A 13,671-nucleotide genomic window follows, 5' to 3' on the forward strand; every position below is an offset into this window, starting at 1 on the left:
CGGCAGATCGCGTGCTGGCTGAACAGCGATGAAAAGACTGCAATGGGGTTTCAAGAGTGTTGCTGACGCCGACAGCTTTTTTCGTGGCGGCAACCTCAAGAAATGGGAGCGTCTGCTTCCACACGTGTATGGCGTTGAACAAATTGTGGACGGTGAGGTGACAGTGAAAGCCAAGTGCGTGTCGGAGGGGTCCAACAATATTGTATACGACATCGAGTTAGAGGTACACACCGAGTTCAGTAATTTAGTCACTTTTATTTCTCTATGGTGCAGTCACAAAGCGGTCATGCAAGCTTGCAGAGATGTGCAGAGACGGTGACGATTGCGGTTGGGTTCATTGGTCGCTGGGCGCGCACACACAGCTGCTCTCATTTTGGCTCCCAGGGAGTGGCATCCACACTGTCAGAACACAAAGAACACATGCATTAGGCACTAATGAGCCAATAAAATGAATTAACGATGTAAGTACTACATATGCGCACAATGCCTTATATCATTCGGTATAAATATTTAATGTGTATCATGCCTTATTCAATGCAGATTTTAGAGTCATGGCAACTAATTGCATTAGTGAGCAAGGTATCTTTTCACTGCTCATGAGAAATCGCTCGTACAAAGTGCTCCGCGAAATCAATCCAAATCACGGTAACCGGCGGTTACCTTGGGACCATAGCACGAGCGCAAGAATTACATGCCTCATCAAAGCAAATCTACTTTCTCGTCGGGCGAACGCCCCGCCGCAGCTATAGAGTAAGCTCACACCGATGGCCGGCTATATACTACACGAAACGAAGATTCTTGGCAGGAAGAGTGAAGCAGGAAGAATGGGCAAGGTGACAATTACTTCAAAGCATGCTTGGATATTGTGAACCTAGAAAGCATGGCCAAGCAACAAACATAAACGCGCATGTCTCGGGCAGTTGCTTTTCGATCTGCCGCTTATCGACGCACGCGATGACCGCAGCTTGCATTAAATACGGCTTGCCACCACACAAAAGACAAGCAGCGCGCGGACCCTTTTGTTGCCTGCACAACTAATAACTTAAGTTGCAGCGGTTGGAAAAGGCATATAATTATCTTGAGCTCGTCCTTGCCGATCGCGAGTGAACGAACAGTACAATCAATTAAATTCGGGGGTTTCACGTGCCAAAAGCACGATATCATTAAGAGGCACGCTTTAATGGAGTATCTCAGGAATAATTTTGGCCACCGGGGATTCCTTAACGTGCACAAAAATCGAAGTACACGGTAACAAGTGTATTCTTGCATTTCGCCCCCATCGAAATGCAGCCGCCGTGGCCGGGAATCGAGCTCGCGTCGTCGAGCTTAGCGGCGCACCACGTATGCATTTACCGCTAAGCTAACACGGCGGATGTCCCTGTACGATTCAACTACGCGACACGTCTAAAACAAACGGCCATGCGCTAAATACAGGCATATTACTATTGCGTTTTTATCGAGCGGCCGTGATATTGCACGCGAATGCGAACGTGCGTGACTTACTTGACTCGGCGCACTACAGTTATCCACGCTTGTCGTCTATCTTTCTCGTACCACCTCCCCGGAATTCTGTTGGACTTCACGTGCGGCTTTTCACCTTTCGAGGCTGTTGTGGCAATCAAGAACACAGCAGTATTGCGTGCCACCTTTCGTGGTTGGTGAGGTCGCGCTCGCCGTCGTGAAAAGAACGCGCACTATCGCTCGCGCCGTAGAGAACACGGGCGCGCGCTGGCCCAGCGACCACCTTCGACTCTTACATCCTTCCGCCAGGGGAGTATTCGGCGCTGGTGCCACGTGGGCACATTTTATGTTGCCTCGTCTATACTAAAGTCCCTAGATTTTCTGCTCTGTCTTAAACAAAGCAAAAAAATATGTGGGGACTTTAGTGTATACCGTTCGATACAGCTCGGCTGTAAAAATCACTTAGGTATCCGGCAACCGCTAGGAGCGCGCGTGTTCCTTGAGTCGAGGTGCCATTTCAGCGCAGCAGGAGCAGCGTGCCAAAGAGATAAGTTTTGTTATTTTATATTTCACTTTGTGGTTTTTTTAGGAGGGTTAGCTTAGCCAAGCAATCTTTATAAATTATTTTAAGGCTTTCTCACTTTCTTGTTCTTCTCGCTTAGATAAAAGTAGGTAAAAAATTTTTTTTTCCACATCTACGCCTTGTTAGTACGAGATGATGGTTGGTACTAGGGGGAACCCACGCGTGCGTTGTTCTGAGTGCGAGCGTTCCTACGCGCTGGAAGAAACGCGGTTTAAGTCAGCACGCGAAGCGAATGGTGCAGATTTTATCTGTAGGATGTGTGTGCTAGGGTTGCGGGTAGACCGCCTAGAGCAAGACAAGGATAAGTTAGCTAAGCGGGTTGGAAAGCTAGAAAAGGAACTTAAAATCGAGCAGAAGCAGAGGAAGGAGGCAGAAGAAAAGCTAGCTAACGCAGAAATCCAGCTGAGCGCCACCATTCTGCAAAGCAATGATGAACGCATCGAGGCGAGCACCGCGAACGGAGCTGGCTCCGATGCGAGTGCAGAGACAGCCGAACCCGCCACGCCGGGAAGCAGTGGCGGAAACGTCAGTGATAGTCACGAAGGGGATACCACTGACGCGGCCGGGGAAGAAAACAAAGCCAAGGGCAAGGATAAGAAAGGAGGGGAGGGCATTGTGACTTCGGGGGCAGCTTTCGGCGGTGAGGGGGAAGGAAAGCGTCGAGTTGTCTTTGTTGGGGATTCCAACATGCGTAAAGTAGAACCGGCGATAGCAGAGAGGGTAGGGGCAGACGAACGAGTCCAGGTTAGCGCGCTTCCCGGAAAGCCGATTAGAGAGGTGATAGCGAAGGCCAAGGAACGCATGTGGGACACAATGGAGGAGAGACACCTAGTGGTGATAATGGGCGGAGTGATTGACGTACTGAACGGACGAGGAGCAGGAATCACAAAGCAAATAGCCAAAGGGGTCACCGACCTGCAGAATGTTTCAAAAGAAGTACAAATCGCGGTGTGCACGGTGCCAGAGGTTGAAAGGCAGGGTTATAAAATTGAAAGGGCAGTTCTTGCAGTAAACAGGGAAATTTGGACTCTAGCTAAAGCAATCAATTTTATGGTCATTGACATCAACCGAGAAGTGCACCGAGCAGGCCGCGAAGGAGCTTTTGTGCGTGACGGGATACATTTTAGTGAAAGTGTAGCAACACCAGTCGGAAGTCGATTCGCGGCACGAGCTGTAGCTTTTTTAGGCGGGCCCCAGGCAATCAGGAAGCAGGATTGAGTATTGAACATAGCGAAACACCAGTAAAGGGCAGAATTAGGCGACCAGGAGTCAGGAAAAGATGCAGAAAGGATAAGAATAGAGAAGGTAAAATTTGCTACATTAACATGCAGGGTGGTCGTAAGCAGGAAAAATGGCTGGAAATTCAAACGCAACTGAATGATGAAGCGATTAGCGTGTACGCCTTGACCGAAACGCATCTACGAGATTTGGAGCAGCCGCCTGTTATTGACAACTTTGTATGGGAAGGGTGCAACAGAATGGCCGGGTCAAGGAAAGGCGGAGGCGTAGGCGTACTAATTAGGCGAGGTCTGAAGTGGCGAAGGGTAAACGAGACATGTAAAGAGCATTTATGGATTAGTGGTACATGGCAAAGTAAAAAGACGTGGCTGGGAGTAGCTTACCTATGGACAGGTAGTGATAGCAGGGAAAAAGATAAGGAATTGGTTGATTGCATTAGAAGCGATATTAATGAGTTCAGTAACTCGGGCCAGGTGATATTAGTGGGAGATATGAACGCGCACATGGACGATTTAGACGGATATACTGATTACAACGGCTCGCTAGTGCTGGATTTGTGTGATGAACAGAACCTTATAGTAGTTAACAGGGAGAATAAGTGTCATGGACAGGTAACGTGGCAATGCGGAAACAGGCAGTCATGTATCGACTACGCTTTAGTTTCAGAAATGGTCTACGAACAACTGGACCAAATGATAATAGACGAAAATGGAAAAAATAGCCTGGGAAGCGATCATAGACGTTTAGCATTAAAGTTTGGGAGAGATACCAGCGCAGAACATGAACCAATAGCCTCAGAGTTTTTAAAAATGAATGACGAGCAAATAACAGAGATCGCAAACAACATAGAGAAGAAAATTGAGGCTTTTCCTACAGCAGTCTGGGAATATAAGGAACTGGTGGAGGTTATGCAGCATGGAATAAGGCGGACACGGCAATACAATTGTTGGATTGGAAAGAGGAAACCACGTAAGTGGTGGAACAAGGAAATTAAACAAGCTATAGAAGAGCGTAAAGAGGCATCTAGGGTTCATCGAGAAGCCAAAAAGTTGGGATTACAAGAAGAAGGGGTGCTCCTTAGATGGAATACATACAGAGAAAAGAAAAGGGTTGCGAGTGAGCTCGTGCAAGAGAAAATTAAATGCGCAAGTGAACGTTGGGTGCATAACATTCACAAAAGAGACAAAGGCGCCCCAAAAAGATTCTGGAACCATATAAAAGCACTCGGAGCTCCAACTAGAAACTCGCAAACGGCTATAAGGGATGAAGACGGTAACATCTATGAAGGCGATGATGCGCTGCGGTACATCACAGACGTTATCAGGCATAACTTCGGTACGAGAAAAAGCGTAGTTCAGACAACAGATCCAGCAACAACAGAGAGGCTTGAGAGATCAAAATTCAGCATAGAAAGCTTTTATTGGAAAAAGGCAGCAGAAAATGTCCCTAACAACACGGCAGCAGGACCCGATGAAATCCCAATACAGCTAATCAAAAACCTCGGTCCAAAAAGCAAGGCACTGCTGACTAATGCCATAGAGCAAGTGATTAGAACAAAGAATATTCCCGTTGGATGGCGTGAAAGTAAGATGAATCTGATCTACAAAGGCAAAGGAAATAAGGATAAGACGAGCTCGTACAGGCCAGTTACAGTAACGTCGGTGATATATAGAATGGCAATGCAAGCCATAAAATTAGAACTGTCGATGTGGGTGGAGGAAAATGGTGTATTGGGGGAACTACAGAATGGGTTCAGGCCAGGCAGACGCTTAGAAGACAATATGTTTGTACTAATTCAGTGCATAGAGATTTCAGTAGCTCAGAAAAGACCTTTATGGGTAGCATTTCTAGATATTAAAGGAGCTTATGACAACGTAGACAGGGAATTGTTGTGGGATATTCTTCAATACGAAGGCATAGATGACGATTTCGTGGAGCTGCTGAGGGAGATATATCGAGACAACCAAGTACAAGTGGCATGGGAAGGCCGAAAAGGAAATGAAATGGTGGGAATTCACCAAGGATTGAAGCAAGGATGCCCTCTGTCACCATTGTTGTTCACGCTTTACGTCAAGGGCACAGAAAGGCGACTCGAAAACAACGAATTAGGTTTTGAGCTATCCTACTTGCGTAATGGACAAATGGTGCAACAGAAGGTCCCTGGATTGATGTACGCAGACGACATTGTGCTACTAGCGGACAATAAAAAAGATTTACAGATACTTGCGAATATCTGTGGGAACGCAGCGACAAATCTAGGCCGTAAGTTTAGCACAGAGAAATCAGGGATTATGATCTTTAATCAACACACGAGTAACTTCGTGGTGTCAATTCAACAGAAAGTAATACCCATAGTGAAGCAATATAAGTACCTCGGCGTACACATAAACGAAGGAAAGAATTACTCAAGCAACCACCAAGATAATCTGAAAATAAAGGGGAAGAGGAATGCAGCATTAATGAAACACGGAGCACTGTGGGGCCACAATAAGTATGAGGTGGTGCGTGGAATCTGGAAAGGAGTAATGGTGCCAGCGCTAACATTCGCAAATGCCATTATATGCTTAAAATCGGATATCTTGGCGGGTTTGGAAGTTAACCAAAGATCAGTAGGCCGGTTGGCTTTGGGAGCACACGGTAATACGACAAATGAGGCAGTGCATGGAGACATGGGTTGGGCCTCTTTTGAAGTCAGAGAAGCACAAAGCAAAATTAGTTTTGAAGAAAGGCTCAGGAACATGGATGAAAATAAATGGGCGGCTAAAGTGCACAAATATCTCTACATGAAAAGCGTGGACACAGAATGGAGAAAGAGGTCAAGGAAGTTGGCAACCAAGTACAGCATAATCGAAACTGTAAATAGACAACCAGGGGTCATCAGAAAGAAAGTGAGAGAAATAGAGACCGTGAATTGGATGCAAAGAATGGAAACGAAAAGGTCAATGGAGATTTACAAGAATGAGAAGAAAGAAATTAGAAGGGAAAATCTGTACGATAACACAAAGGGCAGTGCCTTGCTATTTGACGCTCGAGCCGGTTGCCTAAGGACGAAAACATATCGGAACAAATATTCGGAACTAGATGAGGCATGTGTATGCTGCAGTAAAGATCCAGAGACCACTCAGCACATCCTAATGGAATGCGACTGGATCCACCCAGCGAGAACCGTAGGTAACGTGCAACTCCCAGAAGCGCTTGGGTTTAAAGTGGAAGGAAACATAAACAGATCAGCCGTAGAGATCAGCAAGAGACGATTAGAGTACTGGTGGAAAAAAAGCAGGGAAAAGTTGGATACGACCTGATCTCTTAAAATCATAGGCAGCGGTACAAGCTAAATTTTTGAAAAAGAAAGATAATGAGAGGGTATACAAAAATACTAGATAAAGAACATGTGTAGTATACCTGATTAAATCAAGCAGGCTAGGTGACTATTTGTCGCCACCCCGTTTCAAAGGGGATGCCAATAAATCATCATCATCATCATCATCATCATCACCGAAACTAGCGCTTGTCTTCCGGGGGTTGACGGTACCCCGCGGCGCCGACCGCACCTAACTTATTACGCTTTATTACGTAATAAAGCATCCAGAAAAGAGTGAGGATCTTAGCTTCTGTTGAAAAGAGACCGTTCGAGATAAATGTGACTTCGCGCTCCGCTCGCGAGCTCCCGTCACCGCAGCAGAACTTGGCTGAGATGTTGACAGCAGCGTATGCTACCCGCGGACTATGTTATTTCACCAAGCCAGAGGGGTGGCTCAGGGCCCCTTTAAAGGAAAAGCAGGTGCAACATAATAAAACAGCCACGATTCGTGGACTCCCATTCGCCGATTGCTTTTGAAGTTGCAATAGTGTCATAACACGTAGACCAGACAGCAACAAAGCTCTGGCAAAATTACAGCGCAGCGCTGCCATTTTGTACCGCTGTAACGGTTATCAGCCATCGTTTCGTGTAGAGCTCATGACGGGAAGCAACGAGACGATAACGCAACCGGTGTTGTTACGAACAGCGGCTGCATACATTGTATAATGCTAGAGGAAGCAGCATGCCCCGACTTGATAAGAGACGGTATCCTCAAACACATTAGACGGATACCGTCGTCCATGCTATTGGACGAATAATTTCGTGATTTCGTGTTCACGAAATACCAGCGTCCACTGAGGCGTTGTACGCGTGTGCACAACAGCTGTTTTAGCATTGCCTGAGGCGAACTTGGTTGGTTCAGTGAGAAAGCAACATTGAAAGCCAAGACGCCGAGTTTCAGGCATAGAGTTTCTCACTATAACACCTAGAGGGTAAACTCGCGCCACCGTCTATGCGAGTTTCTTAAAGGGTGCCGTACCCTCATGGGAATGATGGGATATGTGTCTGCGAGGCATGTGTTGGCTGGTGTTGTACGAGGCTTCGTCTAAAACGTGGCTTTGGCTACGCGTTCTTAAAATAAAATCTACATAAAAGGATTTCATTCACCCATATTACATATCTCAATAAAGTTTACTCACCTACAATGCAGCATCAAGCGAAGAAAAGCAAGAACAGACGACGAGTTGTTCCAAAGCACGGTGGAAGAAGAAAGGTGCTCCGACGGCGCACCCGCGCTGGGGCGAGAGCAACCTGGTCTAGTAACGTTGGGCGAGAGAGCGGCCACTTCGTGTGACCGGAAGTGAGCGCCGCCGCTATGGGCAGCACGTATTCAGGAGGCCTTGGAGCAGCGCACAACAGTGGATAATTTACGACCTCCGTCAGCATTTAAACACCCATACCTAAAGATATGCAATTTTCGTTATTCAGACGCCAAATCCTGAGCAGGTAGAAGGTTTCATGCCACTTACTGTCAAAATACTGTCATTTCCAACACGAGAGAGACGCGTCGTCTGCTCGAGCAGACGGCGCGCTGCGCTTGCCGCTGCTCGCCGCATCGGAGTCAATCGGAATGTCGGCAGAAATATAAAGGGACGTTCCTCCAACCAGATAGAGTCGTTTTAAGCAGGCGAACGACATATATGCATCGAAATAAAGCACCTCTGCCGCGCGTGCGCATAAAAGCGCCAGCAAAGCGAGCGAAAAAGTGGCCCCCAGAACAGGTGCTGCCCCTTGCGGCAGCGGCGTGCGTAGAGTCACACTAAGTGGCCGCGCCTGGCGCCGCCGTCGGATCACCGTCCTTCTTACACCGTGTTCCAAAGCGAGCGAGAATCTTGTCGTCTGCCCTCCAACTTTAGCGGCCAGCTGATACTTTTTCCGTTTCAAAGAATTGTGCATCCAATAGTATGTCCTCAAAATTAAACAAAACATGTTTTTGTGTAATAATAAAGTTAAATCAGTTTTTACGTGCTGTTTTAGCAGGAAATTAAATATTGTGACAGACGGAACGATGCTAGACAGGCGTGTCTTCAAGGCGTTCTGGCTCTCCAAGAACGATGCCAATCCGAATCCACAATATACCGGCATTCCCATGCCTACCACAACGCAGCAGCGCCACATTTCCCTGTAGGTTTTATAGTGTGAAACTCTGTGGTTTCAGGTACTAAATTTCAGGTTCGGTTCTGTAGAGCCAGAGGCTCTGGCTACGGCTGCGACTACGGCACATTCGCCAGAAATCACCCTCCTCTACGGTGGCTAGATGGGTAGGTGTGCCGACCGGCGCCTCTGGAGCGTAGTTCACCGCTTCTCCGCGTCATGACGCAAAATTGGCGCTGCGGTCAGTAGAACGGTTCCGCAGCGCGCGTCGTCTGCTACAGGGGGCTGGCGGACTGGCGGCGAGCAAAAAAAAAAAATAAATAAGAAATAAAGCCCGTATTGGAATAGTTGTAGGTCGTCTGTTCGTGTGAGTTTCAAAGGTGAAGAGCTCCGCATCTCTCGTACTGTTTGTAAGTTCCTAAGCGATGTGGAATGTTCCAGGTCGGAAAAATGACCGGCGAGATTAGCGGCGGCGTTGCTCCACCAATCAAGACCACCAAGGAGACCTACGGTTTCGCTCCGAACTGCAAGTCGGGCTCTAAATTTATGAGAAAGACAGCGGAATTGTTCCACTGTCTGGCAGCGGAAATGTTCACCCCAAGCTGCTCAGTAGCTTGCTCAGTATCGGTACGGTGGCTAGATTGTATCGGCGACGTTAATGAGCAAGCGGTACACCGAAAAGCGTACGTCCATGAGCTCCTCGACGTTGGAAATTTTCAAACCGCACATGAGGTGCTCAGCGCCTGCGACATCGAGCACCGCTGCGCTGCTACAGGGAAAAGAAAAGTGATTCTAGGCTGATATTCTATATAGCAGGCTATGTAGCAAGGAAGTTCCTGCAAAGAACCAAGTGCTCCGATTGCTCAGGGACATTACTAAATTCAACAGAATGAGTAGGTCAGGGCTGTTGCTCCCTTCTGAAGCACTAAAAAAACTGGTAGCATCGCTCGAAGACGCCTTCAAGCGTTGCTTCAGTTTAAATGAGTTACGAAGGAACAGTGTATCGCCGACTTTGCATCCTTTCTGCAGCTGAATCCCCCGAATTTGATCGGCTGTAAGCGGCAAAAGAAAGAGCTCACAAACGATGTTGTGAAGTTCTGTTCGATTATACGCGTTTACTTTCTTGTCAAGGGCAATAACATGGCGCGCGAAAGCAACAGGGAGAAGAAGAATCACCTAGCTGAAGATGAGGCGTGAGCTGTGAATAATGTTATATGATGTGGTGGACCAACGTTGCGGCCTTGCTGGCGCTAGGCTATTTATTTTGGTGCGTTTGCTGACTCAAGTTACGAGAGCGTTTCTTGTATTTTAAATATATTCACGAATTTAGCCCAAGACGTATTACTCTATTTTATTACAAAGAAACAGTGAACCATATGCACTTACCAACACAATTCTTCTCGCACCAATTTAGGTACCGTAACTGATGACGCAGCAATAAAACCAATAGCTGGATTTCTCGAAATTGAAACATTAGAACTCGCTAAATATCATGTAAACAAGGTTCCACATACCGTATAAAACTATTGCAGTATTGTTTTATGCATGGAAACAATGCATTTACGTCTTTAATGCAATGGGCTGGAGCGCCGCGTTTATATCAATAAATGTGACCGATTGCCAAGCTAGAAAATTTACTTCAGCATTTCGTTTTTTCTGACTAGACGACAACAACAAGTTCCTCATTCTGGCTTGGCCTACACTGCTCAGAACGGTATTATAACGCGCACTTGAAAGATACAATCAGAGGCAAGCGATACTATCAGACAGGCAGCTCGTCTACACAGCGCAGCCGCCGTTGCGCGCCGCTGAACCGTTCTACTGTCCGCAGCGCCAATTTTGCGTCATGATGCGGAGAAGTGGTGAACTACGCTCGGTCGGCACACCTACCCATCTAGCCACCGTACCTCCTCCACGTACCTCCTCTAGAGAGTACTAGATTGGGGGAGTGGGTCCAACGAGGGCTCTGCGCTGAGACATATTTTAATAAAAATACAGGTGGCGCCACCATCGCTTTCTCCCGATTGAGCTGCCCCGCTCGCCGGCCGGACGCTTGTCGCGTCGGAGACCGTACCGCAGCTGCATAGAGCTTTGATGGGAGGATACGCGGTGGCGGTAACACTGAGATTATTCCCCACCGATCTATTGTAAATAAAATGAAAAAAAAAAAAGAGCGGCGGAAAGAACGCAAACGACGCACCAACGACGGTGCGTCGAGCAGACGACAGCTACTCAGCCCGTGAGCTCGCCTCAGTCAATGAGCGCTGCCGAAACAGCCGGAGCCAACGTTTATTGGCCGGGAATTCAGAAGAAGGCGACTGCAACGCCGCCACATTTTCAGCATTTTTTGCTTCACCCTCGGCGCTTGGCCAAGGCGTCCACTGGACCCACTGCCCCAATCTTGTACAGTCTACCTCCTCGAACTGAGCAACTGTGTTCGCCATTTGTGTTCGCGCGTAAGCACGAATAATTTCTGAGCCTAAACGCTGTTGCAAAGGACAAAGGACGGACTGTGCCTTGTATTCGCGATGACGTCTTCGAAGTCGAGCGAGAACTGGCAACTCAGCGCTTACGAACTCCAACGACTCCCCCACGAATTGGTCACTGACGATACGGAGGTAATCGTTCGCGAAGAACGTTATGTGCCGGATTTCACGTGCCCCATCTGCTTCGGCGTGTTCAGGAAAACTGTGGCGACGACGGGTTGCCTTCACCGCTTTTGCGAGGAGTGCATCACCACGTCGCTGCGCAAGTGCAACAAGGAATGCCCAACGTGCCGTCGTAAGCTCGTCTCGAAGCGGTCGCTGCGGCGTGACTACCGCATGGACGCCATGATCGCCGCTCTTCTTCCCAACCACGACGAAGATGGCGCGTCGCCGGCCGAGCGCGCGACTGCTTCGCAAGGCGCCCAGCTTCGCGGAGGCGAGAAACGCGGTGTTCGAAAGCAAGCATGTGAGAAGAACATCGTCAAAGACGTTCGCCCGAAGCGCTGCGTTAAGAAGGCTCGCGGCGAGCCGATCTCGACGGCGATTGGGAACGACTTGGCTCCGACGAACGCGGGTTGTGTCGAAGTGAAAGCAAACGTTCCGCAAGTATTGGCGCCGACTTCGCCGACGGCACAGCGAAGGTTTTTGTACGTATTTCAGGAGCCTTGGCAAGGAGGCCGTGTATCACAGGCGTTCGCGGCGGACGGCGTCGCTCGTAAGAGATCGGACTACGGGTTGACCTCGCGACGCGCCGAGGGGCCCCAGGAGCCGAACGCCGGCGCTCGCCGTGTTGATGCCGAGATTCTCGGAGAAGGTGCCCGTCTCCTGCCACCTCCAAGCGTTGCATTCGCCGGGGTAGCGCGGCGATCGTCGTCCAACGCCGTGTCCGCTGCTTCGCCGGCGCAGGTTGACCAAGACGTAACGGATACGAGTGAAGAGGCAAGCCGCACGACTTCGGCAGAACGCAGCGAGCCGACTCAGTCGAAGGATTTCTGCGCAGATATCGGTCAGACGTCCGAAGACGCGAGAGGCAAATCAGCAGCCGACGCCATGCCTGCCGCCGCTGCTGCCTCAGACCTCGAATCATCCAGCGCAGCCCACGCGCCACGGCGTATCGGCGACTACCCAATAACGATGATTGTGAAGCCGCACCTCGACATGTTCTTGGAAAACGCCGAGTCCCCGACGCTGCGTTTAAGCATGACGGCGCACGTCACGATTGAGTGTATCGCCGCGTATCTCAGTAGTCGTCTTTCTCCGGACAGCGTGAGTCGTAACGACCAGCGATTACCAATGTACCGCATATACGCGGCCAACGAGTTGGGCGAGGTAGTTGTACTCCCAGCTACGATGACGGCGGAGGATGCCGTTAAGAGAATCACTAAAGACGGTGCGTGGCTGGAACTGTACTACGCGCTGCACAAGCCTTGAATCTGGGCTTGTTTCCTGCATGTGTACTCCGCCAAAGACATGGTATATGCAACTGAGTTTTAGAATAAAAATAAACGTATAAAAACTGAACAGGTGTTCGGATGGTGCTTGTAACAAGTCTAAGTTACGTACGCGACCTGAACATAACTTTTCAGGTTTAAGCTTGAGAAAGCTTATCGCTCGGAAGTTGCTATATCTAAATACGTGGACGCGCAGAAATCGCTTTTCTCTGGAAACGCTGCATCGCTTTCAATTAGGATTGCTGCATTAAGAGCAAGCATTTAAAATCTAGTAACTCTAGGTAGTGCATTTTGAATTTAGGCTATCAAAAGTTTATAAAGTCTTGAAATTTGCAAAAGTAAAAAAAAAAAACTATCAAGTTTTCAAGTCTCTAACTTAATAATAAAGATGTCGCAGTTATGTCAATTGCACCTATTATGAGGCTTCTGAAGGGGCAAAACTGAAGTATTATACACTGCTCCTAAATTTACCGCTAATTTGTGAACAGTACTTTCGCGACCCCCCTCCTAAGTATTTTAATAATTTCCCGTGTGGTGGGAATTGGTGCATCATATTTGTCCGCTTCCTATGCTCTAAAGATGCAGTTGACAGAACTGCGATCTGTTTTGTATGCAGAGACAACGATTTGCAAACTTCTCAATTCTTTCTTAACCTTGCCGCGACTTCCGACAATTTTTGCAAATAGTATGAGGCCACAAATCAAATTTCTGCATCCGACAAATTGAATTCAAATCGGTCCAGCCGTTCTTACAATCGGAGTTGGCCCTGAACTAAAGCTTGCTCGTAAGTATAACTTGAACTCGCGCTGTGGGGGCTCCAGAATTTAATTTAGACTTCTGGTGAACACAGGTAAATCGAGGTGCAGTCAAACGGATTTATAACGAAGCGCTCGTGACCTCCTAGACCTTTCATTGTACAAGACACTTCGTTGTAAAGCTCACGCATTTGTACTGCTCACAATAGTGCAGTATAAGCACGTTCAACTGAAGAAACTC

General features: G+C 48.2%; 1 protein-coding gene across 1 annotated transcript; it reads left to right on the top strand.

Annotated features, from left to right (window-relative positions):
- The first annotated feature begins 11,266 nt into the window (after positions 1-11,266).
- LOC119443183 (E3 ubiquitin-protein ligase RING1) lies at positions 11,267-12,655 on the top strand. Its single transcript, XM_037708352.1, has one exon. It carries the CDS (start codon positions 11,267-11,269, stop codon positions 12,653-12,655), a length of 1,389 nt encoding a protein of 462 aa, XP_037564280.1.
- Positions 12,656-13,671: the final 1,016 nt, after the last annotated feature.

Source organism: Dermacentor silvarum, chromosome 1 (assembly GCF_013339745.2).
Source record: "Dermacentor silvarum isolate Dsil-2018 chromosome 1, BIME_Dsil_1.4, whole genome shotgun sequence".
In the NCBI taxonomy this organism is placed as follows: domain Eukaryota; kingdom Metazoa; phylum Arthropoda; class Arachnida; order Ixodida; family Ixodidae; genus Dermacentor; species Dermacentor silvarum.